This window comes from Bubalus kerabau, chromosome 2 (assembly GCF_029407905.1).
Source record: "Bubalus kerabau isolate K-KA32 ecotype Philippines breed swamp buffalo chromosome 2, PCC_UOA_SB_1v2, whole genome shotgun sequence".
Lineage (NCBI taxonomy): Eukaryota > Metazoa > Chordata > Mammalia > Artiodactyla > Bovidae > Bubalus > Bubalus kerabau.
Genome location: NC_073625.1, coordinates 49,377,164 through 49,404,861, shown reverse-complemented (window position 1 = coordinate 49,404,861; position 27,698 = coordinate 49,377,164). Strand labels below are relative to the sequence as shown.

The following is a 27,698-nucleotide window of genomic DNA, read 5'->3' as shown; positions in this document are numbered from 1 at the left end:
CTGTGTCTTCCTCTCTTCTCGTCAGGACACCAGTCATATAGGATTCAGGGACCTTCTCACTCCTGATCTCAGCTTCACTAATTACATCTGCCATGACCCTGTGTCCAAATAAGGTCACATTCTGAGGTTCCTGGTGAAGGTCAATTTGGGGGGAGACACTGCTGGACCCATAACGGAGCCCGACCATCCCCTCTCCCCTCCCTTCAGAGAAGTCCCTTACCCTAGGCAGGATGCCTGCCTTGCTTTCTTCTCCAGGACAGAGGCAGGCCCAGGACTGGTTTTCTAAAATAAAATGGGCATCCCCTCACTCCAGGAAGGCCTGGCCCAGCTAGTGGGAGATCAGAGAAGCCAAGTCTCCCTCAGGACAGGCATTTACATGCCCCAGGGACATCCACTAGCCATTTCTTCCTATGTTATAGAGATGCTTCAGGACTTCTTGCCTCCTGGCCAGCCCTTCAGTGCTTCCTGGAGGGAATACGCTCTCGGAGCCTTGCCACGGGCCAGCCCAGACCAAGGGCTCCAGCCCAGACAGAAAAGCCAGCGTCTGCTCCCTTTCGGCCCCCAGCTCTGTCTGATGTCCTGTCCCGGGGAGCAAGGGAGAAAGCCCCGCCCACAGGGGATGAAGCCCCGCCCACACCTTCTGCACTGCCCAGCCCCCGCCCCGGGGGAGCTGAGGTCCTCCCTCTCCGAAATCCATGAAGGAGTGGTGAACTCCTATACCCCTTGTAACCTAGCTGAATATTTTCCAGGTTACCTAACCAAACTCCTGCAAAACCACACCGCCTATGCCTGTGATGGGGACCATTTGAATCTGCAGTGTCCTCGGCATTCCACGATAAGTGTCCAGTCGGCATTTTATGGGCAAGATTACCAAAAGTGTAGTCCGCAGCAGCCTGCCTCCCAGAGGGAAGACAGCCTAACCTGTGTGGTGCCCACCACACTGCAGGTATTGCCTTTCCTAAGATGTTCTAAGATGACAAAATGGTTTTCTATCTCTCTGCCTCTGCCTGTCTGTCTCTCTCTCTGTGTATGTACTTGTGATTCCACAGTTCACGCCAAGCAAACCTGATCTCTGAAAACCTCCGTGTAGACAGATCACCAATTTGGCAAGTGAGCTAGTCTTTGCTTTTGAGTCTATATAGAATGCCTACTTATTGGAGCCCTCCCTTGATACACTTGCAGAATGAATTTATTCAAAGGCACGCTGCTCCCTGCATTAAAGCTAAGTCATACCATTATGCGGGGTTTCAACCTCGAGGCTTAACATCTCTCATTAGCCCCTCCACCCCCCACCCCACCCCTAGGAGACAAGGAAAGGCCATGCCTCCTTTAGTAGAAACCGCAAGGCAGACATCAGAGGTCATGGTCAGATTCTTAGAGAGTGCACTCAAGGAAGAGGAATATCAATAATTATCTTTGTTATTTTTTAGGGTTTGCTTCTCCAGTTGTAGATAATCATGTTATTCTGGTTTGGATCTATGTTGAGCAGTCTCTGCTGGTTTACTGTTTGGATCTATGTTGAACAGTCTCTGCTGGTTTACTGTTTGGATCTCTGTTGACCAGTCTCTGCTGGTTTACTCTTGATAGTACCAGGAATTGGGGGTGGAGGTGTGAAGATGACTCATTCTTTTTTCGATTGGCATTGGGGAAATACTTGGTCTACGAGGAGGTCAAAACTAATGCATTCTGTAACAGCGTACAGAAAACCTGAAAGAACCCTTGTGGCCAACCCCAGTATCCATGATGACTTTCAACTATTCTTGCTTTCAGTTACCCAAACAACCTCCATCCTGCTTTCCTGGCCCCCTCAACATCTATAACTAGTTGGCCAAGGTTATGGAGTCAGTTGGGTTTGTATTTTTTTTTTTAATGCCTCCAAAGTTCCCAATGAACCGTTGATGTCAAGGCGGTTAGAGTAGCTGGTGAATTAGATGTCAGCTTGATTTTTGTCTGTTGTGAGAAATGAGAGTAATGGTAAATTTCCGAAGAGGATTGGGGAGAAATAGAATCAGCTTCAACACGGCACAGCTCTCCCTAAGGCTGGAAGAGGAGAAACAAACCTAATGTGATAACGTAAGGTTTTTTCTGTTGCCTGGACTATTTATTGCTTCATGCCAAGCACTGTAGTATCTGGGTGGTCACGTGATTGGTGAAGACACCCACCAAGAAACCACATAAATGTGTTTGAATGAATCCCCTGGTTTCCATGCCCTGAGGAGAGACAACATGTTTCTTCTGGAGACGAGCATTTCCTTTCCTTGCATGCCCCACCTTCCCTCCAGCCCTTCCCCGTACGCTGAAAATGTCCCTATTCCTAGGTCCAGCAGCCCATGCCCACCTCCCTGGTGCCAGGCTTTTCCCTGGGCTTTCAAAGAACAATGACCAGTGCCACCAAGGCGGAAGTGCCTACTTTGGGGAGGTATGAACTCCTGGCACACGCGGGCACTAACCTCATCCTCTGATCTGGGCGCCTGCCTCTGCCAGGCAACCCCGAGGGAAGAGGATGTTCCCGTAACCAGGCAGACAACTCAGCATTTGTAAACACAGTCCGGATGTTGTTCAGAGGGCTCGTTTGCCAGAAGCATCCCTGCACGCTGCTCTTTTTCCTCCAGAGGTTAAGAGATTCTTTCCTCTCTTAACCTGTGTTTTGAGAGCTGATGCAAGGGGCTTCCTCAGAGGGCGGTTGCCCAACGTAGGAGGGAACAGGGTGACACCTTCCCATCCTACCTCATCCCGAGACTAAATGGCTACAGGAAGTCCCCTCCCTGCACCTCTCAGCTCTGACACACTTTGGAAAGAGCGCTGCCTTGGGTCCCGTGGTTGTAACACAAGGAGCCATGCAACGGCTGATGATTCCCTCAGCCAAGGAATATGCACCATCCTTTGGGGGTCCTTGGGGGTTTCCCTGGCATTTTTCCTGATTTTATGCACAACTGTGAGGCCCCTAAGGTGACAGAGAATACCTGGTAGGGCCAGCATCCTTCACGGGGATATTCCATGGGCGACTGTGAGAAAACAGTGACTCCAGACAGGCTTGTGAATTGGCACTAAATTCAGTCCAACAGGAATAAGTAGATTCTTAGGAGCGTTTTTCCTGTTCTTGGTGTGGAGGACCTCTGTGTTCATGACCGGCGGTGGTGGTGGAGGGGGGGTGGGTCCTGACCCATGTGGGAACTGGGAGGGCAGCAGTGGGATGGGGGCCTACCTGTGACCCAGTGGTGGGTGGTCCCCGAGCTTGCCCAGAGCAGACTCACTCACAAAGGTGTGATCAGCCTGGGAAAGGTCAGGAGAGGCTTGAAGGAAAGGGTTTAAAGCCAGAGGCTTAACAGAAAGCCTGAGTGTTCCACTGGGTGGGATACCGCTCAGAAGTGGGTGGGTCCTATGTCCTTGAAGTTGGTGAGGGTAAGGATCAACTTTTTAATTTTCATGTGTTGACCTGCATTTGGGTCGGGGTTTCCAAAAACTGGATCAGTCGTGTCTGTCTCTTTGTGATCCCATGGACTGTGGCCCTCCAGACTCCTCTGTCCCTGGGATTCTCCAGGCAAGAATACTGGAGTAGGTAGCCATTCCCTTCCCCAGGGGATCTTCCCAACCCAGGGATCGAACCCAGGTCTCCTGCCCTGCAGGTGGATTCTTTTACCATCTGAGTCACCGGGGAAGCCCAGGAGTCTTCCAAATGCTAACGGTTCCTGTGACCTGTGTTGGGGGTTTCTAAGGATGCGTAGCTGTGATTGTTTCACACAGCCGTGGTGGGTAGGGGTGGACATCTGCGTTTCTTCCAGTCCACCCTCTATGGTACCTTGATATAGCTTATGCCCCAGGAGCCTCCACGATGTCACTCTTTTGCCAGAACTTCAGTAGTGGTGCCAGGCAAGGCTAATTGGAGACTGGTTTTCTGTGGGAGGCCTGGCGCTGTTGGAGCAGATATTCTTTTGTGAGGAGCTATGGGCAGACCGGGAGCCAATCTGATCAGCCCCGTGTGGGTGCTTCCGTCTTAGACTCAGCTGATACCAGCGTGAAGGCTTTAAATGGGAGCCCCAGGCCAGGCAGGCAGGGGCCCGTCCCTCCAGAGCAGCCCAGGCGTGGGGTCCCGCAGACGCTGCGTGTGGTTCTCAAGCCTGTCCCTTTTCTACCCTCTCCTTTTAGAAGGTGCTGGACGAGTGTCAGAACCAGCGGGCCTGCCACCTCCTGGTCAATAGCCGTGTTTTTGGACCTGACCTTTGTCCAGGAAGCAGTAAATACCTCCTGGTCTCCTTTAAATGCCAACCTAGTAAGTAACTGCCAAGGGGGGCAGAGTGTGTGGGGGTGTGGGCTCCCGGTTTCATTCATAGCCTGATGAAAATGCTCCGCCAGTGAACCAGTTGGCATCTGTCCAGCTCTGAAACGCTTATTAATAGACGTGCCGGGGGCCCAGCCTCGTGTGTGTGCACACTTACCTGTGTACGCTCTTGGCCCCTGAGTTTTCTTCTTTTTAATTCTTTTGTTTATTTAGTTATTTGGCTGTGCTGGGGTCTTTGTTAATGCATGCAGGCTTTTTCTTGCTGCATGCAGGCCTTCTCTGGTTGAGGGGAACAGGGCGCCGGCTTCTCATTGCAGGGGCTTCTCTTGTTGCAGAGCATGGGCTCCAGGGCACTCAGGCTTCAGTAGCTGTGGCACCCGGGCTCAGCAGTTACAGCTTGAAGGCGTCAGAGCACAGGCTCAGTAGTCATGGCACCTGGGCTTAGTTACTGTGTGACATGTGGGATCCTCCCAGACCAGGGATCAAACCCATGTCCCCTGCATTGGCAGCCAGATTCTTAGCCACTGGACCACCAGGGAAGCCCACCCCTGAGTTTTTAAAAAAATCCTTCCTAGTTTGTAAAACTCGGTGGTACTGATGCTAAAGGTACTGGGCGACAAGAGACTGCAATTGCTTTTCCCAAAAAATGGGGAGCTGGTTCTCCTTTTCAGAGGAGGGCTTGTTATGAGGCTCCGCCACCCCCTCAGCTGCGGGGCGGCTGGTTGTTCTGGGGTGGCCGGTGGCACAGCTACCGCCTGAGCCCGCAGTGACAGCCCTTTACGAGCTGGCTCCCTCCCGCTCTCGTCCTCAGTGGCCCATCCCGACGCAGCGTCTTTCCTGAGAGAAAGAAGAGGGCTTGGTGGGAACAGCCTTTTCTGTCCTTTTTTTTTCTGGCCATTGTATGCAGCGTGTGAGATCTCAGTTCCCCGACCAGCGATTGAACCCGCGCCCCCTGCACTGGGCGCTTGGAGTGTTAACCACTGGACCTCCAGGGAAGTCTCTGGCCTCTTCCATGCTGAGTCTTGCACCTTTCTCCACTGACTTCCCCCCTTTCTAACGCGCACCAGTTTTGTGGTTAACCCGTTGCAGTCCCAAAGTAATTGCTGTTCCGTGAGGAGGTCACACCTCCAGGCATGGAGGGCCTGAGAGAAGCGTAGGTAATTACAGGTTCCTGGTAATACTTGAAAAACTTGTTGGAAAGACAGCAGTGTGCTAGCAGCAACATTTAGCCAACGGTCAGGGATGAAATTTTGGAAAATTCTGCACTGCCCCCACAATGCAGTAATTCATTCAAACGCACACCCAGACTCACACTCACATGTGCCCCCCCACTGTCACACGCTCACAATGCACACAGCTGGACTCTCACACATGCGTACTATCACACCCGTATTATACACATACGCATTGTCACTCATGTAGCCACACACTTACTCGCAGGTACACACAATCACAAACTCCCGCAAGTCATCCAAACTTTGCAGACCAGTCTACCCCGCCCCCAGGAACTCTCACCAACTCCTCCCCCACTCAGTAGACTCAGGAAATTCACTTCTAGATGCCCACACTCTTAGAGGCGCCTGATCTCAGAAATGACCACACCAGGGACTTGCCTGGTGGTCCAGTGGTTAAGACTCTGGGTTCCCAGTGCAGGAGGATCAATCCCTGATCCGGGAACTAGATCCCACATGCAGCAACTAAAGATCCCTCGTGCTCTAACAAAGTCCCAGCACAGCCAAAAAACAAAAACAAAAAAAGAGCCCCCCCACCCCCCAAAAAGACGACACCCTTGGCCACACCCTTGTCTGCCTAAGCTTCGCCTTCTTTTCCACTTCTGCCTAGACACTTCTGCCAGATAGTGTCTCGCATTTTCTGTCTGTTGGAAAACTGCTTATGATTAGAGGCTGGGCAGGACCAGCGTCTGAAAGAAGTGAAAAGGCCCTGTGAGATCAGCAGGCCCTGGGAGAGCTGGTGCGGGGCCGCAGCCCTGTTTCTCCAGCGGGCAATGAGGCCTGTCTGCCCATGTCACTTCATCAGACCCTCCCCAAGCACTGCTGTGCACAGGTGTGGCCAGGTCCTGCTTAGGAAGAGAACTCACGTCTGGCAGAGGGTTCAGGGATGGTTGTTCTGTCTTGGGTGATTTCCATTGTCCCATCATCCAGAAAACATTTATTGAGATCTTTCCATACTTGATCGCGTCTTAGATTCTGGGCCAAACATCTCCTTTCCCCAGAAACACCCTCTCTCTTAAAAAAATATCTAAAGAAGACCCCTGTGCCCTTGATACTGTGCAGGAAGCTCAAAGGAGGAATTGATTGACCTCAGTTCAGGGAAGACTTTCCCAGCAAGTGATAAAGAACTCCTGGCTGGGGTCAGGTCAGGGCACAGAAAGCTCACTCCTTAGAGAAGCCTGCGGCCCGAGGTGCAGGGGCCTGGAGGGAGCAGAAAGAAGCACCAGGCAGAGAGCTGGGGCAGGATTCAGGGCCCTGATGGCCAGGGAGAAGGCAGAGTCTTCCTGTAGGGCAGCATTTAAGCAGGCAGTGTCCTTGGATGGGGTTGTAAAGCCCCCTCTGGCTGCCTTATGTGTAACAGACTAGAGGGGCGAGCCCTGTGTCTTAGTCCATCTGAGTTGCTATCACAAAATGCCGTGAATGAGGTGGCTTACAATCAACAGAAATTTCTTCCTCTCAATTCTGGGTGCTGAGAAGGCCAGGATCAAGGTGCAGACTTGGTATCTTCTTACAACCTGCTTCTCATAGACAGCTGTCCTTTTTACTCTAACCACACTTGGCAGAAGGGCAAGGAATCTCTCTGGGGTCCCGTATGTAAGGGCACTAACCCCAGTCATGAGAGTGCACCCTCATGACCTAAGCACCTTCCAAAGGCCCCACCTCCTGATGCCTAATCCCACTTCCTAATCACATGGGCATTAGGATTTCAGCAAGGGAATTTTAGGGGGACACAAGGGTTCAGACCAGGGCATCTTGTGTGACCTGGATGGACATTGGTGACCTGGGGCACCGAAGTTTGCTGGAGTTCCTATGGGCTGTTATGAACTAGTGTTGGCAGTGAGGTTGTCCCCACACCCTCCTCCCTCTTTTTCTGCAACACTCACCTCCAGAGGCTCTTCTCCATGGCCCCAGTTCCAGTCCCTGCATAACATTCTGAGTGTCCAAAGGCCCCACTGCTGAGCCCAGGGCGCATGGAGCCAGCCTTACCACGGGAGCCAGTTCACCCCTCTCGGCCTGTCCTTACCTGTGTGCAGTGACAACCACCCTGATGGAGGTGTTTATACCAGGGAGATCGGCTGAGGCTACAGATCAGGGCACATTTGTGTGTTTGTTGTGTGGAGAGTATTTTATCAGCAGTCCTCACTGGAATCTTCTTTCCTTGATTGTGTGCCATGCTTCACCTTGTCCTTAAATCTCATCCCTTTGGAGAATTTTCGGTTGCAGCCGATCTTTGAATTTAGGGTTCATGTTCTTATCTGCTTTGGGGCTGTCTGTGATCTTGGGCAGCGGAAGGAAGTGTTCTGAGCCTCTGTAACTCAATGGTAAAATAAAGATGATACACAATACACTTTCTATGCAGGGCTGCTCTAAAGAATAAAAATATAGTGCTATGTGTAAAATGCTTAGCACAGGACCAGTCAGGGAGTTGAGTTCAGGGACTGGCAGCTGTTATCCCAAGGGGAAGATTAAAGTAAGTCTTTAAAAATTTTTTAATGTATTTGTTTATTTGATTTTTCACTGCATGGGGTCTTCATTGCTGTGTGGGGGTTTTCTCTAGTTGCAGTGAGAGGGACTACTCTCTAGGTGAGTGGGCTTCGCATTGTGGTGACTTCTCTTGTGGCAGAGCATGGGATCTAGAGCATCCAGGCTTCAGTGGTTGCAGCACATTGGTTCAGTGGTTGCAGCTCTCAGGCTGTAAAGCATGGGCACCATAGTTTTGGTGCACGGATTTAGTTGTCCCATGGCGAGGAATCTTCCTGGACCAGGGATCAAACTCATGTCTCCTGCATTGGCAGGCAGATTCTTAACCACCGGACCACCAGGGAAGTCCTTAAGTAATTCTTGCTAAAGATATGAATGACTGCAAGGCAGTGACATACCCGTGATTGGGGGTGGGGGGGTGTGCTCTGCTCTAGGGAATAGCAGGGTGCATTGTCTGTTGAGGACTTAAAAACACAGTGTGCATGTGTGTGCTCAGTCGCTTCAGTTGTGTCTGACTCTGTGACACTGTAGACTCTAGCCTGCCAGGCTCCTCTGCCCATGGGATTCTCCAGGCAAGAATACTGGAGTGGGTTGCCATGCCCTTCTCCAGGGAATCTTCCCAACCTGCATCTCCTGAGTTTCCTGCATTGCAGGCGGATTCTGTACCACTGGAGAAGCCCCTAAAAACACAATAAAAGAGGCGAAATAGCTGTCTTCATGTTAACATTGTCATGCACTGGCAGCTGTAAATAATGTCAATAATAACATATTCCTAGCAGGGCAAAGCACTGATGCTGAAAGCTTGGTTTCTGTGCACTGGTGCTGAATCGAATCTCAGAGGCAGAGTTTTGGGTGAAGTAGAAAAAGGATAGCTTTATTGCTTTTCCAAGGAAAGGGGGACACAGCAGGCTGTTGCCTCAGAAAACTGCATGTCCCAACGCATGGGGATTTGGTGAGGAGTTTTATAGCAGTAGGTCACGGGTGAGCTTGCTGATAGGATTAGGGTGTGTGCAGGGCCTGTACTCCTTTAATCGGGCCTCAGGTGGTGTTCTCTGGAATGAAGAATGCTAACACCTTCCAAAAGCTCTGAAGGATTGGAGAAGACTCTTGAGAGTCCCTTGAACTGCAAGGAGATCCAACCAGTCAATCCTAAAGGACATCAACCCTGAATATTCATTGGAAGGACTGATGTTGAAGCTGAAATTCCAATCCTTTGGCCACCTGATGTGAAGAACTGACTTATTGGAAAAGACCCTGATGCTGGGAAAGATTGAAGGCTGGAAGAGAAGGGGATGACAGAGGATGAGAGGGTTGGATGGCATCACCAACTCCATGGACATGAGTTTGAGTAAACTATGGGAGTTGGTGATGAACAGGGAGGCCTGGTGTACTGCAGTCCATGGCGTCACAAAGAGTCGGACACGACTGAGCAACTGAACTGAGCTGAACACCTTCCATTCATTGGAGGTTTTAGTTTTGTAAAGAGCTCAAAGATGTTGCTCTGTGTATCCCCTGAGAAGGAACCAGGACCCTCCCCCAAGGCTGCACTATTGTTTCTTGGCTGCTCTTTTCTAGTTTCCGCATTTCCTCTCTTCTCTGATTAGCAACTGTTCTAATCTGCCCTTTGCAGTTCAGGGAATATCATGGAGGCTGGAGTCTATTCCCTGCAAACCAGAAACAGGGCCAGAAAGCCTTCCATGCCCAGGAGTCCCACAGGGCCCTGCTCAATTTTGTCGCTCCCCCTACCCATCTCTGAAAGGCTGCTGCTGATGGGCATATGTGTCCGTGTATCGTTAAAGAGGAATGAATCGCACACCTCGACCTCTAATTAGGAGGGAGAATTTGCCGCCTTTAAGCCTGGGTGGTTGTACCTCCACCCAGGCTCCTGGGTAAAGCATCCAAACCCACACGGATGTTGGCAACACATTTCTGCAAAGGCTGCCCACACCTTTTCTCTTCTGATACCATCGAGCACTCTGACTCAGCTCTGACACAAGTTCTAGCTCTCCAAGAAAAGCAGCAATTATGTTACTAGTATCATTGTTTTTAGAACCCAGAAATGTCACTCTTCGGTGACAGTGAGTTAGTACATTCCCAAGGAACCGAGAGACGCAGCAGCATACAGTGGTAACCCCAAGCATGTAACGTGACACCCACAGGTCCCTCCATTCCAGGAGTCGATCTGCCGGTAATCTGGGGACACAAACCACTGGAGGCTTACACGGGGGTGTTGTGTTTCTCTGGGTGAGTTTTTGGCTTATACCGAGGCTGGCACCTTTAATCAATGGATCTTAAAAACCAGACAGATGGGGACTACTAAATAATACACTCCATGGGATCGCAGGAGTCGGACATGACTTAGCAACTAAACCACCACCACCACCAAATGCATTTCATGACTTACCTTAAAAAAGCTCTTCTAATTTTAAAAAGTTCTGATAAAAAAGAAAGAAACCATTCCTGCTCAAAAGTTTCCGGAATACTGAGATAAGGCTTGGTTTTCCTCCTGCCTTCTCCCTCCTCCTTTTTTGGCGAGCTCTGCCAAGGCAGGGCATTCTTAGCATTTTTGGTATTCTTCTAGTTAGAAGGGTGCTTGGGCTCATTTGGTGTGTCTACCCGGGCCCTCTGTTCTGCATCAAAGGCTGTCTCTCACACTGGACCTTTGAAGTCAGGCAATATTTCGGTGTTGGTGGGATTTGGTGTTTGCTCATCAAAACTCTAAAGAACTCATAGCAGTGCGGATATGACTCACCGAAATTAGACCTTCCAATGTCAAGGTCAGACTCCATGTTCTTTTTATTAAGAAAAAGAAAACAAAACTTTTCTTGGTTCTAAGTTTAAACTGCTTTATTAAGATTTCAGTGCTGGGTAAAGGACTTCCGAAACATTTGCTTAGTCATCACTTGACTTTTTCCTCCTCCGATGGGTCCTCACAGGTATGTGCAGATCCTAGACAGGATGGGGATTCTGGGAACATCTGTAACTTGCTTTCCGCTCTACATCTGTCATTCATGAATCTTCCCATCAACGTGTTCTAAGGAACCATTGCCCAAGTTTTAAAGCACCGGAGCTGATGGTAATCTTGAGATACTAAAATTTTTCCTTCAAGCACTTCAAAAGCTTGGCCTCACTGCTCCTTCTGTGTTTTTAGGCATGGGGATTTACAAGTTACCGAAAGGTGGAATTTCTACTGGGAAATTATTTTCTTTCATGTTTTAAGATTGGGACTTAAGCATCGGTAATTCCAGGATATGAAGGTCCCACTGTCCCACTTTGCCCTGATGTTTACTGCTCTCGCCGTCTCCTTCAGGGAATTTCAGAATGGTTTGATCGCAACTCAGAGGAAGAAAAACATTTTGCCTTTTGGCCCAACATAACCACACACAACTAAAAGGAATCCGTTGTTAAACAGTGTTTATCTTTACTTTGTATGATGCACTTTGATGTTTTCTGAACTATTCTTTTTTTTTTTTTTAATTTCTAATCGTGACTCACTAAATTGATTTCGTGATGGGCCTCAGATGACAACTGGAAAACTTTGATTTGAGGGATCAGCCTGCACCTCCAATCCAGGAAAGAAAAGTGGAATAAAACATGAGTGGGAGAGAGAAATAAAAGGGTGGGTGTGGGGGCGATGGGAGGTGTGGGCTAGTTTTCCTTGTTCTTCCTCCCCATCCTGGAATTTAGCTCTTGTTTGCTAGTGACACCAGAGCTTGTCTGGCTGAAAGGTGTGCCCCTGGTTGCCATTTCAAAATAGAAAAAAACTAGGATTGAGGTGATAGAGTGGGGCTAACATTTTTTCATGATTTTTCTTATAAAAATATTTGGATGGGGGTGGGAGAGAACCACACATGCAAAGAAATAGCCATGGTCCCCCTCAGGTTTTCCTCTGCTTTTATTTTGCAAAGTCCAAAATAAGTGGGAGGCTAAGAAAAGATATTTATCACATGTAAGAGATGAAAGTTCAAAAGTTAGCATCCAGCATCTATGAGTCCTTCCTACAAATGATTTTCTAAAAATCCAAAGCATAAAGAATGCAAAATGCAAAGGATAAGAAGAGGTGGTTCACAGAAGGGCTGTTTTGATTATTAAATTCACTGAGACATACCAAGATCCTAGAACAAGGCCCAAGTTCAGAGAAAGGGCTCATTAAATATTAGCTGTTGTTATTTTAAAAATATCTTTGTTAGGACTTCCCTAGTGGTCCAGGGGCTAAGACTCCACCCTCCCAATGCAGGCGGCCTGGGGTTCGATTCCTGGTCAGGGAACTAGATCCCACATGTCACAGCTGAGAGTTTGCATGTTGCAACTAAAGATCCCACAGGCCAACGAAGACAGAAGATCCTGCAACTAAACTCAGCACAGCCACATAAATAAAAATAAGACAGAAATGTCTTTGCTGAGGTATAATTTACACAGCATAGTGTTCACTTGTTTTAAGTGTCCAGCTCTTCTCTTTTTAGTAACTGTACTGAGTTGTGCGACTAGCACGTCAGTCCAGCTGCAGAACATTTCCATCCTCTCAAAACACCTTCCGGTGTCATTTGTCATCGTCACTTCATGTCCCCAACCCTCAGCCTCAGAAAACCGCAAACCTTCGCTCTGTCTCCACAGGTTTGCCTTTTCTGGATATCTCACAGAAATGGAATCACATATTAGGTAGTTTTTTGAGTCTGTCAGATCAGATCAGATCAGATCAGTCGCTCAGTTGTGTCCAACTCTTTGCGACCTCATGAATTGCAGCTCGACAGGCCTCCCTGTCCATCACCAACTCCAGGAGTTCACTCAGACTCACGTCCATCCAGTCAGTGATGCCATCCAGCCATCTCATCCTCTGTCGTCCCCTTCTCCTCCTGCCCCCAATCCCTCCCAGCATCAGAGTCTTTTCCAATGAGTCAACGCTTCGCAGGAGGTGGCCAAAGTACTGGAGTTTCAGCTTTAGCATCAGTCCTTCCAAAGAAATCCCAGGGCTGATCTCCTTCAGAATGGACTGGTTGGATCTCCTTGCAGTCCAAGGGACTCTTCTCCAACACCACAGTTCAAAAGCATCAATTCTTCAGTGCTCAGCTTTCTTCACAGTCCAACTCTCACATCCATACATGACCACTGGAAAAACCATAGCCTTGACTAGACAGACCTTTGTTGGCAAAGTAATGTCTCTGCTTTTGAATATGCTATCTCGGTTGGTCATAACTTTCCTTCCAAGGAGTAAGCGTCTTTTAATTTCATGGCTGCAGTCACCATCTGTAGTGATTTTGGAGCCCAGAAAAATAAAGTCTGACACTGTTTCCACTGTCTCCCCATCTATTTCCCATGAAGTGGTGGGACCGGATGCCATGATCTTCGTTTTCTGAATGTTGAGCTTTAAGCCAACTTTTTCACTCTCCACTTTCACTTTCATCTAGAGGCTTTTCAGTTCCTCTTCACTTTCTGCCATAAGGGTGGTGTCATCTGCATATCTGAGGTTATTGATATTTCTCCTGGCAATCTTGATTCCAGCTTGTGTTTGTTCCAGTCCAGTGTTTCTCATGATGTACTCTACATATAAGTTAAATAAACAGGGTGACAACATACAGCCTTGACGTACTCCTTTTCCTATTTGGAACCAGTCTGTTGTTCCATGTCCAGTTCTAACCGTTGCTTCCTGACCTGCATACAAATTTCTCAAGAGGCAGATCAGGTGGTCTGGTATTCCCGTCTCTTTCAGAATTTTCCACAGTTTATTGTGACCCACACTGTCAAAGGCTTTGGCATAGTCAATAAAGCAGAAATAGATGTTTTTCTGGAACTCTCTTGCTTTTTCTATGATCCAGCGGATGTTGGCAATTTGATCTCTGGTTCCTCTGCCTTTTCTAAAACCAGCTTGAACATCAGGAAGTTCACGGTTCACATATTGCTGAAGCCTGGCTTGGAGAATTTTGAGCATTACTTTACTAGCATGTGAGATGAGTGCAATTGTATGGTAGTTTGAGCATTCTTTGGCATTGCCTTTCTTTGCGTCTGTGGTGTTATTATTTTTAGTACTAGTATTATAATAATAGTATTATTATTTAATATTATTTTAAGTACTATTATTACTTAAAAAATCCTGCTGCTGATGCTGCTAAGTCGCTTCAGTCATGTCCGACTCTGTGTGACCCCATAGACAGCAGCCCACCAGGCTTCCCCATCCCTGGGATTCTCCAGGCAAGAACACTACTACTTAAAAAAAATCCTTTCATTAGTAAACATTTAAATTAATTGAATTTTTTTTTTTTGGTACGCTCCATAAAAAAAACCCCAATGAACTCTATTTTCTCCAGGATGCATTTATAATGTCACCTCTGTATAATGTTGCAAAGAGAATTTCACTGTGGTACTCAGATTAATCAAATAAACTTTTAGTAAATTCTTTGGGGACTAACCAACCATGAGCTGGAATCTTCCTCTCCTGGGACCCCCACCAGCCCGAGGGCCCGTTGTTCCCGAATTGATGAACTTGGAACCAGCTCTTCACACCTTCAAAGAGGGATTCTTTCTTTTCATATTCTTTTCCATTAGGGTCTATCACATGCTGTTGGCTGTCATTCCCCGTGCTGTGAGATAGGACCTTGTGTTTCAGGGAGGGATCGTTCACAGACACGGTGCCTTGTTTTTGCTCCTTTCCTAAAAAAGGAAATAATTTGCTTGTCCATAGTTTCTCCGTCTCCTGGTCGATACACAGATGGGATGTGAGAATGCTGTTAAGTTGGGTGGTGAGGTTTAGCTGGCCTCCCTCTGAGATTGTTCTTGGTCTTTACCTGTGTGGGGGCTTCCCAGGTGGCACTAATGGTAAGAACCCTCTGGCCAATACAGGAGACTCAAGAGACGCGGGTTCAATTCCCGGGCCAGGAAGATCCCTGGAGGAGGAAATGGCAACCCCCTCCAGGATTCTTGCCTGGGAAATTCTGTGGACAGAGGAGCCTACAGTCCACAGGGTCGAGAAGAGTTGGACACGACTGAGGGACTGAGCACGCAGCTGTGTGGGTCCCAAGATGACATTTGAGAAAAGGCTCCCTTGAACCAAGAAATCTGTGTCTTCAGGTGGGGAGGGAGAGGAACTCACTTTATGGCCAGGCTTGTCCTAGGACTGGCCCAGCACGCCCTGGCCTCTTCACCCTGACATCTCTCCTCCTCCTCCGTTTGGTCCTCGGCGTAATCCCTGGGTCTCTACCCTGGTCCACTCATTGCTCCCCCCCACCCCCCGCAGAAAGCTCACAGGGTCAGAGAGCCCCTGGCAGGCAGGGCCATGCCGTCTGTCCCCTTCCGGGGGTGCAGCCCCACAGAGGATGGGAGCTGCCCAGGATGCGGGCAGTGCTCATGGAGTCCTTCTGGGGAAGCTGATGGTGCCGCTGATTTTGGTTTCTGCTTCAGATGAGTTAAAAAACAAAACCGTGTGTGAAGACCACGAGCTGAAACTGCACTGCCACGAGTCCAAGTTTCTCAACATCTACTCTGCGACCTACGGCAGGAGGACCCAGGAGAGGCACGTCTGCTCCTCGGAAGCCGAGCGGCTCCCCCCCTTTGGTAAGTGTCTTATGTGGGTGCTATCAGGGTGCTGTTGGGGAGACTGGGGCTCCAGTCCGCACTGGCTGGTACCCTGGCTAGAGAGAAAGTCAAGGGCGAGGGGAACCATTCACCAGGGTCTGCCTCTTTCTGCACCCCCCCCCCTTGCATAATCAGTCTGTCTTTGAGTTAGTCTGCACCTCATCATTATTGAGTGCCTACTGTATGCAAGGCCCATTCCAGGCTTGGGAGAGTCATTAGTGACCGACAGTCTATCTGGAGCTGACCTTCCCGCAGTGGACGAGGATGCGACACAAAAGCAGATAATGCACAAGCGAATACATCACATTTCAGGTGCTGATAAGCATTAAGGGTACAAGCATGTGAGGAAAGGAGAGAGGGCAGGCTGGCAGGTGGGGGGTGCTGCAGGGAGGCACAGGGTAAAGGGGTGATGGGCATGCTGAGCAGAGATGCCAGGAGGAGAGCTTGCAGACCCTGGGGAAGGTGTCCAGGTGGAGAGAAGAGCCTGTGCAAGGCACTGAGCCTGTAAGCTGAAGAAGAGCTCAACGAGTCATTCTGAGAAATCTGCATTGTGGAGCTAAGACGAGGTCTGAAAGGCCATCCTTCAAGTGAAAGTGAAAGAGTTAGTCGCTCAACTGTGTCCGACTCTTTGCGACCCCATGGACTGTAGCCCACCAGGCTCCTCTGTCCATGGGATTCTCCAGGCAAGAATACTGGAATGGGTTGCCGTGCCCTCCTCCAGGGGATCACCCCTCCAGGGATTGAACCCAGGTCTCCTGCATTGCAGGAAGATTCTTTACCATCTGAGCCACCAGGGAAACATTCCTTCAAAGTCACCTTCTATTATCATTAGGGTTCTCCAGAGAAACAGAACCAGTAGGTGATAGATAGATAGATAGACTGCTTTTAAAGAATTGACTCACGCAGTTGTGCGGCCTGGCAAGTTTGAATCTGCAGGGCAGGTTGGCAGTCTGAAAATGCAGGTAAGAGTTGATGTTCAGTCTTGAGTCTGAATTCCACAGGACAGCAGTCTGGAAATATTGGTAGAGTTTTGTATTTCAGCCTGGAGAAAAGCTTTTTCAGACGACCTGTCTTTGCTCTTAAAGCTTTCCATGGGTCGGTTGAGGTCCACTCAGGTTATGGAGGGTGACCTGCTTTACTCAAAGTCTGCTGATTTAATGTTAGTCACATCTTTTTAAAGTTTAAATGCAGTGTTTCAGGTGTACAGCAAAGTGATTCAGTTTTATATACATGTGTGCTCAGTCACTCGGTTGTGTCTGACTCTTTGCAACCCCATAGGCTGTAGCCCACCAGGCTCCTCCATCCATGGGATTCTCCAGGCAAGAATACTGGAGTGGGTCACCATTTCCCCCTCCAGGGGATCTCCCCACCCGAGGATCAAATCTGCGTCTCTTGCGTCTCCTGCACTGGAAGGTGGATTCTTTACCTTTTGCCACCTTTTACAGATTCTTTTCCGTTGTAGGTTATTACAAGATATTGAATATAATTCCCTGTGCCATACAGTAGGTCCTTGTTTTTATCTATTTTAGATGTAATGCATCTGTTAACTCCAGATCCCTAATCTATCCCATCTCTTTACTCCTGTGATAATCAGAAGTTTATTCTCTATGTCTAATATTAGTCATATCTTAAAAATGCCTTTGAAACAACATCTAGACTGGTGTCTGACCAAAGCCCTGGGCACCGTAGTCTGGCTGAAATGACACATGAAGTGAACGATCCCAGTCCCCAGTCTGCGGTGGTGAAGCAGCCTCGCCTAGACCCGCCGTGTTACCAGGGAGAACAGACTCGATTGGGAAACAGCAAAAAGGTGCACTTCACTCATCAAATCTGAAATGAGCTCCTTGATGCATTAAATTGCTAGAGTGGATCCCTGGATCACATGTGAAATGAAACATTCATTTTATTTTTTTAATTTTTTTTTAAATTTTATTTTATTTTTAAACTTTACATAATTGTAATAGTTTTGCCAAATATCAAAATGAATCCACCACAGGTATACATGTGTTCCCCATCCTGAACCCTCCTCCCTCCTTCCTCCCCATACCATCCCTCTGCGTCGTCCCAGTGCACCAGCCCCAAGCATCCAGTATCATGCATTGAACCTGGACTGGCAACTCGTTTCATACATGATATTTTACATGTTTCAATGCCATTCTCCCAAATCTCCCCACCCTCTACCTCTCCCACAGAGTCCATAAGACTGTTCTATACATCAGTGTCTCTTTTGCTGTCTCGTACACAGGGTTATTGTTACCATCTTTCTAAATTCCATATATATGTGTTAGTACACTGTATTGGTGTTTTTCTTTCTGGCTTACTTCATTCTGTATAATAGGCTCCAGTTTCATCCACCTCATTAGAACTGATTCAAATGTATTCTTTTTAATGGCTGAGTAATACTCCATTGTGTATATGTACCACGGCTTTCTTATCCATTCATCTGCTGATGGACATCTAGGTTGCTTCCATGTCCTGGCTATTATAAACAGTACTGTGATGAACATTGGGGTACACGTGTCTCTTTCCCTTCTGGTTTCCTCAGTGTGTATGCCCAGCAGTGGGATTGCTGGATCATAAGGCAGTTCTATTTCCAGGTTTTTAAGGAATCTCCACAGTGTTCTCCATAGTGGCTGTACTAGTTTGCATTCCCACCAACAGTGTAAGAGGGTTCCCTTTTCTCCACACCCTCTCCAGCATTTATTACTTGTAGACTTTTGGATCGCAGCCATTCTGACTGGTGTGAAATGGTACCTCATAGTGGTTTTGATTTGCATTTCTCTGATAATGAGTGATGTTGAGCATCTTTTCATGTGTTTGTGAGCCATCTGTATGTCTTCTTTGGAGAAATGTCTATTTAGTTCTTTGGCCCATTTTTTTATTGGGTCATTTATTTTTCTGGAGTTGAGCTGTAGGAGTTGCTTGCATATTCTCGAGATTAGTTGTTTGTCAGTTGCTTCATTTGCTATTATCTTCTCCCATTCTGAAGGCTGCCTTTTCACCTTGCTAATAGTTTCCTTTGTTGCGCAGAAGCTTTTAAGGTTAATTAGGTCCCATTTGTTTATTTTTGCTTTTATTTCCAATATTCTGGGAGGTGGGTCATAGAGGATCCTGCTGTGATGTATGTCAGAGAGTGTTTTGCCTATGTTTTCCTCTAGGAGTTTTATAGTTTCTGGTCTTACACTTAGATCTTAATCCATTTTGAGTTTATTTTTGTGTATGGTGTTAGAAAGTGTTCTAGTTTCATTCTTTTACAAGTGGTTGACCAGATTTCCCAGCACCACTTGTTAAAGAGATTGTCTTTAATCCATTGTATATTCTTGCCTCCTTTGTCAAAGATAAGGTGTCCATAGGTGCGTGGATTTATCTCTGGGCTTTCTATTTTGTTCCATTGATCTATATTTCTGTCTTTGTGCCAGTACCATACTGTCTTGATAACTGTGGCTTTGTAGTAGAGCCTGAAGTCAGGTAGGTTGATTCCTCCAGTTCCATTCTTCTTTCTCAAGATTGCTTTGGCTATTCGAGGTTTTTTGTATTTCCATACAAATTGTGAAATTATTTGTTCTAGCTCTGTGAAGAATACTGTTGGTAGCTTGATAGGGATTGCATTGAATCTATAGATTGCTTTGGGTAGTATACTCATTTTCACTATATTGATTCTTCCAATCCATGAACATGGTATATTTCTCCATCTGTTAGTGTCCTCTTTGATTTCTTTCACCAGTGTTTTATAGTTTTCTATATATAGGTCTTTAGTTTCTTTAGGTAGATATATTCCTAAGTATATTATTCTTTCCGTTGCAATGGTGAATGGAATTGTTTCCTTAATTTCTCTTTCTGTTTTCTCATTATTAGTGTATAGGAATGCAAGGGATTTCTGGGTGTTGATTTTATATCCTACAACTTTACTATAGTCATTGATTAGTTCTAGTAATTTTCTGGTGGAGTCTTTAGGGTTTTCTATGTAGAGGATCATGTCATCTGCAAATAGTGAAAGCTTTACTTCTTCTTTTCCAATTTGGATTCCTTTTATTTCTTTTTCTGCTCTGATTGCTGTGGCCAAAACTTCCAAAACTATGTTGAATAGTAATGGTGAAAGTGGGCACCCTTGTCTTGTTCCTGACTTTAGAGGAAATGCTTTCAATTTTTCCCCATTGAGGATAATGTTTGCTGTGGGTTTGTCATATATAGCTTTTATTATGTTGAGGTATGTTCCTTCTATTCTTGCTTTCTGGAGAGTTTTTATCATAAATGGATGTTGAATTTTGTCAAAGGCTTTCTCTGCATCTATTGAGATAATCATATGGTTTTTATTTTTCAATTTGTTAATGTGGTGAATCGAACCCAAAACAATAAAGTAAATGGCAACCGGATCATACTTATCAGTAATTACCTTAAACGTAAATGGGTTGAATGCCCCAACCAAAAGACAAAGACTGGCTGAATGGATACAAAAACAAGACCCCTACATATGTTGTCTACAAGAGACCCACCTCAAAACAGGGGACACATACAGACTGAAAGTGAAGGGCTGGGAAAAGATATTCCATGCAAATAGGGACCAAAAGAAAGCAGGAGTAGCAATACTCATATCAGATAAAATAGACTTTAAAACAAAGGCTCTGAAAAGAGACAAAGAAGGTCACTACATAATGATCAAAGGATCAATCCAAGAAGAAGATATAACAATTATAAATATATATGCACCCAACACGGGAGCACCACAGTGTGTAAGACAAATGCTAACAAGTATTCAAGGAGAAATTAACAATAACACAATAATAGTGGGAGACTTTAATACCCCACTCACACCTATGGATAGATCAACTAAACAGAAAATTAACAAGGAAACACAAACTTTAAACAATACAATAGACCAGTTAGACCTAATTGATATCTATAGGACATTTCATCCCAAAACAATGAATTTCACCTTTTTCTCAAGCGCACATGGAACCTTCTCCAGGATAGATCACATCCTGGGCCATAAAGCTAGCCTTGGTAAATTCAAAAAAATAGAAATCATTCCAAGCATCTTTTCTGACCACAATGCAGTAAGATTAGATCTCAATTACAGGAGAAAAACTATTAAAAATTCCAACATATGGAGGCTGAACAACACGCTGCTGAATAACCAACAAATCACAGAAGAAATCAAACAAGAAATCAAAATGTGCATAGAAACGAATGAAAATGAAAACACAACAACCCAAAACCTGTGGGACACGGTAAAAGCAGTCCTAAGGGGAAAGTTCATAGCAATACAGGCAAGAAACAAGAAAAAAGTCAAATAAATAACCTAACTCTACACCTAAAGCAACTAGAAAAGGAAGAAATGAAGAACCCCAGGGTTAGTAGAAGGAAAGAAATCTTAAAACTTAGAGCAGAAATAAATGCAAAAGAAACAAAAGAGATCATAGCAAAAATCAACAAAACCAAAAGCTGGTTTTTTGAAAGGATAAATAAAATTGACAAACCATTAGCCAGACTCATCAAGAAACAAAGGGAGAAAAATCAAATCAATAAAATTAGAAATGAAAATGGAGAGATCACAACAGACAACACAGAAATACAAAGGATCATAAGAGAGTACTATCAACAATTATATGCCAATAAAATGGACAACGAGGAAGAAATGGACAAATTCTTAGAAAAGTACAACTTTCCAAAACTCGACCAGGAAGAAATAGAAAATCTTAACAGACCCATCACAAGCACGGAAATTGAAACTGTAATCAAAAATCTTCCAGCAAACAAAAGCCCAGGTCCAGATGGCTTCACAGCTGAATTCTACCAAAAATTTAGAGAAGAGCTAACACCTATCCTGCTCAAACTCTTCCAGAAAATTGCAGAGGATGGTAAACTTCCAAACTCATTCTATGAGGCCACCATCACCCTAATACCAAAACCTGACAAAGATCCCACAAAAAAAGAAAACTACAGGCCAATATCACTGATGAACATAGATGCAAAAATCCTTAACAAAATTCTAGCAATCAGAATCCAACAACACATTAAAAAGATCATACACCATGACCAAGTGGGCTTTATCCCAGGGATGCAAGGATTCTTCAATATCCGCAAATCAATCAATGAAACATTCATTTTAAAAAGAAGTTCATGTGTAAGTGATATCTTGGATCTGGGGGGGAGGTGGGGGAAGGAAAGAAAGTGTCCTAGCCACACAGGTAGACTCTCTCTCTAGAGAGAGAACCAAAAACCAGTTCACAAGGAACATGTTTCCCATGTCTCCGAGGCCTCTCGCCCAGCATTCAGGGAAGGAAGGCCCTTGGTCGGGAGGGTGGAGGGTGTCTGAAGGGCAGCCCAGCAGATGGCAGAAGCAGCCTGAAGTGGGCATCTGGCCTGTCTTAATTAGCCCCCATTTTAACAGGCTTGGCTGCCACGTGGGTAGAGAGACACTCACAAGGGTGGCTCCCCCTGTCTCTCCGTGCCTGGGGCCCCAGCAAGTGACCTATGAGTTTGGAAACTCCAATTTCCCTCTCATATAACATCTGCAAGCGTTCATGTCTCTACCCCGTCCTCCCTTGTTCCTGCTGCTACCTTAGATCAAGGGACCATTGCCTGGTCATCTCAGGAGGCCCCCTGTCCCTAGACATGGCTTTCCCCCCAGGGTGGCCGGAGGCAGCCTTCTAAAGGGCCAGTCTGATCACTGACCCCTTGCACGTCCTTCAGGGGCTCCCTATGTCCTCTAGTTTGCTTAGCTGAACAAGGCACCCCGGATGACCCGACCTCTATCTACAGAAAGGAATTACACTTCTTAACCTCGGTGTGGGGTCACTTAATATTAATCAGGGGTTCTTCTGAGCAGAAGTTGGTAGATCCACATGCAGGTTGAATGACATGTTCTGGAAGTTGCTGCCTTACGTTCCTGGGAAGTTGGATTCAGGAGTTAGGTTAAAAGTGAAAAGTCATCAGCCAAAGAAGCATTAACAGACACCGTGGCTAAAAGACAGGTTCCCATGGAGAGCTCAAGGAATCCTCGGGTCAGTCGTGAATAAGCCTTGTTGACTCGGGGAAAGTCTGTGAATGGGACACTGAGCCCTTTGCTTGGCTGGTCAGTTTTAAAAGCTTGAAGCCCTGGCCGAGTCACATGGCAGAACCCCTGCCCTCTCCCCCCACCACCCCCACAACTGCATTCATGAGCCGACACCCAGTGTCAGAGACCCACAGGCCCTGAGCTCTGAGGTATGAACAGGTCCGGGGGAAATTGAAAGGGTCCTTGAAAGTGCCCAGTCATCTCACCATCTTGGGTCCCTGTCCACTCACCATCTCAAATGCCCATTGATTTTTTATTTTAGCAGCAAAAGCATTTTATATCAGGATATAGCTAATTAACAGTGTTGTGGTAGTTTCAGGGGAACAGCAGAGGGGCTCAGCCATACATGTACATGGATCCATTCTCCCCCCAACCTTCTCCCACCCAGGCTGGAAGTGCCCGTTCATCTTGTCCCCCAGCTCCCTGTGGAGGCCTCGACTCGGTGCTCGCCTTTCGGGTTAGCACCAAAGGGCGGGACTGTGCGTGTGTGCGGAGCCAGGAAACCTTGGCTTCCTAGGCCAATGAACTTTCTTTATCTTACTAAATGCCAAGAAATTCTCTACTCCTCGGTGCAGGTAAACTGTCCCTGAAGGCTTTAAACCGCACTTAGCGTGTTTGTCCCACAGAATTGTCAGTTTCCCATCTGGTGTAAGCACACTTTAATATCCCCCACTTTAGAAAGCTGGACTCCCTCTTTTGACCCCATGCCCCTTCCGCTGCGTCTGCAAGTCTTGTGGGCACTCTCTGCTCTCAGGATCCCAAATCCAGCCCATTTGCTCCCAGCCCTCTCTGGACTTCTCTCATCTAGACCATCTGGGCCTCCTCCCTTCTCCTTGATTCCATTCCCTCCCTTAGCCGCTTCTTTGTTAGCAGTTGGAGGGAGCTTATCTAAGGCAACTCAGATCACAGCCCCCATCCCACTGGAAGCCCCCAACTCTGTCTTCTGTAATTAGAATAAATCTAGTCCCCAGTTGTGGTCCCGCCTCTGGAGCCCTCCACACTCATTCACACCGAAGTGCCTTTGCACAAGCTCTGCCTTTGGGCTGGGATGTTCTCACCCCACATCTTTGCATGGTCAGCTTCGTTTCATCATTCGGAAGTCCGCTCGGACATCATCTCAGAGATCTTCCGAGGCACCCTGCCAGCATGGCACCTCGCCCTGGTCTCCGCCTCAAGCTGTCCTTGTCTGACGGTCTTCACAGTCTGGAGTCACTTAGGTGCTTGTGGTCTCTCTGCCCAGGAGCAGGCCAGCACTGCAGAGATTTTGTGTGTCTCTGCCATGAGGATCCCCAGCCAGCAGAGCAGGGCCTGGCCCAGAGTAGGTGCCTGAGTGAATCTTGAGCCCCGTGAATGAATTAGAACCACCCCACCCTGTCCCTAAGTGAGGCGCCCCCACGGGGCTCAGCAAGTGGATGGCTGCCGGCTTGGTATGTGGGTCTGCTGTTGTCAGAGCTTCCAACCTCTAGGGAGATACTGAAAATCTGATTTTTTTTTTCAAAATGTAAAGTTTTCCAACTTTTAAAACACTGTGAGAGCCAAATAAAACATGCCTACAGGCCCCATCCGGTCCAAGGGCCGCCGGCGTGAGAGCTCTGCTCTTGGTTCCCAGTTATTACTGCGGCTCAGCCTTAGCGCTTTGAAGAAGGAGAAAGGGCTGTTTATTTTTGGCCCTGGAACCTGGCATGAACTTGGAAGGATGGCTGCCTGAAGGCCAAGTGGTCAGGGCTCGCCGTGGGCCTCTGCAAGGGGACGTGTGTGCTTTTCCTCTTGCGATATAAGCTGAAGTCTGGGGCAGTCCCGCAGGCTCGGAGTCTGGGTACCCAGTGCAGCTTGTCACACGCGGTCAGGAAGCAGAGTGGAGCAAAGCTTTAGCTCTCAGTTACTCGGCAAAAGGATGAGGCGGTTACGTAGCATCACCGACTCAGTGGACATGAACTTGAGCAAACTCTGGGAGACAGTGAAGGACAGGGAGGCCTGGCGTGCTGCAGCGTTACTAGCCACTGTGCTCCAGAGGCTATTGCAATGTAATGAAATACTCCCAAGTTTAATGGCTCAAAACAAAAATGAACAGTTAGCGCCTCACAGTTTCTGGGGGGCAGGGGTTCCAGGGTAGCCTGGTTGGGAAGTTCTTACTTAGGGTCTCGTGAGGCCTCGCGGAGTTGCAGCCAGGCTATCGGCTTGGGGTGCAGTCATCTGAGGGCTGAGCATCCAAGGAGGCTCCCTTACGTGATGCACAGGTTGGTGCTGGTTGTTCATGGGTGGCCTTGGTTCTCCCCACTTGGGTCTCTTGAGCGTCCTTGCAACATGCTAGCCAGCTTCTTCCAGGCAGAGGAGCAAATGGAAGCCACACCCTATCACCTCTCCAGAGTCTGCCATCACAGAAACCAGCTGATTCCTCGAGGGAGGAGGCTACATGTGGATGTGAGTTCCGTCGAGGGCCATCCGGAAGGCTGTTGTGGGCTGAACTGTGTGCCCCTAAAATCCCCTTGTCAATGTCCTAACGCCCAGTACCTCAGAATGTGACCGTTTGAGGAGATGCGCCTTTAAAGCGGTGACTAATTTGAGGTAATATAAGGAGGGCCCTCATCCAGTGTGACCGCTGTCCTCACAGGAAGGGGAACTCAGGACACGGGTGCACACAGGGAAGACACCGTGAGGGTGCAAGGAGAGGTCGGCCACTTGCAAGAAAGGGATCCTCAGAAGGGGCCAACCTGCAGGATAGCTCCAGCTTCCCACCTCAGAACTGAGAGGACACAAAATTCTATTGTTTAAGGCACCCAGTGTGTGTTCTCTGTTACTGCAGCCCCAGGAACTAACACAAAGGCTGATCATCACAGCTTTCAAGCAAAAAAGTTAGAAAGAGCAGCAAGGCTGATGACCATGCCAGCTGTCAAAAAAGTGATGCTTTTGAACCGTGGTGTTGGGGAAGACTCCTGAGAGTCCCTTGGACTTCAGGGAGATCCAACCAGTCCATTCTGAAGGAGATGAGTCCTGGGTGTTCATTGGAAGGACCGATGCTGAAGCTGAAACTCCAATACTTTGGCCATCTGATGCGAAGAGCTGACTCATTTGAAAAGACCCTGATGCTGGGAAAGATTGAGGGCAGGAGAAGAAGGGGACCTCAGGGGATAAGATGGCTGGATGTCATCACCGACACGATGGACATGAGTTTGAGCAAGCTCCAGGAGTTGGTGATGGACAGGGAAGCCTGGTGTGCTGCAGTACATGGGATCTCAGAGAGTCAGACACGACTGAGCTCTGAACTGAACTGAACTGTCATACAAATTTAAACACAGATCTAGTGTCTCTATTGAAGGTGATGATGCAAAGACATTTCTGAAAGATCTTCAGGCAAGTCAGATCCTTCAGAACTTACCGCTCCTTTTGGGACTCCCCTGGAGGCTCAGTGGTTAAGACTGAGCTTCCAATGCAGGGGCACGGGTTTGATTCCTGGTCAGGGAACTAAGATCCCATGTGTCACGTGGTGCAGCCAAATGTTTTTTAAAAAGAAGGAAGTTATGGCTCCTCTATTGGAAAAGAAACTGAAAGAAAATAGAAAAGGGACTGATCAGCGCTGGTCTCAGAGAAACCCCAGTGGAGCAGCATCTGACACAAGAAAGGATACGCCTTCCCACAGACCTGGGCATGGACTCTGGAAAGCAGGCTTCCAGAAAGCTCCCTGGGTGTCCACCACGGCACGTCATTTCCTGCAGCAGTTATACTTTCTGGGTGGGCTCCAGAGGTGCTATTTCCTTAACAAGAGAGTGAGAAAAACCACACAGTGGTTCTCAAAGGCTGGACTAAGGCCACCCCACGGCCAAGTGTGGGCAGGCCTGGACTTTTCAGCCAAAGATCAAGGTGCCAGGGGCTCCCACTGCCAAGACAGTCTCGTAAGAGCAACCCGCCTAATTATCTAAATAAACACAGGTTGTAAAGAGCGATTAACTGCAGTTTCAGTGTAAAACAGTAGCCAAAAATATAAAAATTAAATAGTTGAGTATCTTGTTATCACATGTATTGGGGCGGAGGGTAGTTTGCCAGGCAGAGAGGTGCAAACAAAATCAGGCTGGGAGGGAAATAACCACTTAAAAAAAAAAAAGAATCCTGCCAATGGTTCAGAGCTCAGTGTCAACAAGGAAATGGTCAGAGCTACATAGGACCTGAATTACCTTGGGCCTCTTCCTAAAAATACACCATGGGTTCTTTCACTCTCACCAAGATAAATTCTTTTGCTCCCAGGGTAACTATGAATGCAGAAGCCTGTCTCTGTAAATCACGCTGGTCACAGGACCTCCTGGGTCCAAGAAGATTGTGGTCTTACAAATAGAGTCTTCCCCACGCTCTTCCTCTGTTAGCCTTAAGAAATATGATCAGGCACACATCCTAAGAAAATATAAAGTTTCTGGGGCTCTCATACAATTCTGGCAAGAGTGTGAATTGATACAACCCTTCTGAATGGCTTGGCAGTGTGTATTAAAAGCTTTAATATTTTGAATACCCTTTGACAAAGCAATCTACTTCCAAGAGTTAGAAACCGTCATGCTTGTGTGCAAGTATTTGGCTCTAAGGATGTTTCACGCACAATTCTTTATGGCATTAAACAATGGAAACCACCGGAACGTCTACCAATAGGGTATTGTAAATAGAGCTGGCACATTTATAAAGTGAGAAACTATACAACTCTTTAAAATGATGCTTCTGTTAAAAAATTTTCATAAATATGCTAATAAATGAGGAAAAGTAGCATACAGAGTCATATGTATATGATCCATTGAGGGGGAAGGACATTTAAATATAGAAAAGTGACTAGAAGGATGCTCTTTAAAGGTTAGCCATTGTTTTTCTTGATTAGTGGAATTTACTGAGGATTTTTATTTTCCTGGTTTAGCAGTACTTGTGGTTTTCAAGTTTTCGGCTATAAACATGTATTTGAAACAGAAAAAAATAGTAGCTTACAGAAAAAACAATAATAGTTGTTGGACTTCCAAGAATAACTTCATAATTCTTTTGTTACTTCTTTTCAATATAGGTGGCTTATACAGAAATCATAGAGCTCATTCTCAATCTTGAGATGTAAGGGTTT

At 47.0% G+C, this 27,698-nt stretch overlaps 1 protein-coding gene across 2 annotated transcripts in view; it reads left to right on the top strand.

Moving 5' to 3' along the window:
* The window catches only part of EVA1C (eva-1 homolog C), a 112,729-nt gene that overhangs the window by 55,467 nt on the left and 29,564 nt on the right, over positions 1–27,698 (top strand). The window contains exons 2-4 of one of the 2 annotated variants that reach the window (XM_055567688.1): positions 750–946; positions 4,147–4,270; positions 15,385–15,537. In XM_055567688.1, the coding sequence (XP_055423663.1) occupies positions 750–946; positions 4,147–4,270; positions 15,385–15,537 (474 nt within the window). The remainder of the gene's footprint in view (positions 1–749; positions 947–4,146; positions 4,271–15,384; positions 15,538–27,698) is intronic. The other variant, XM_055567689.1, reaches the window with a different exon arrangement.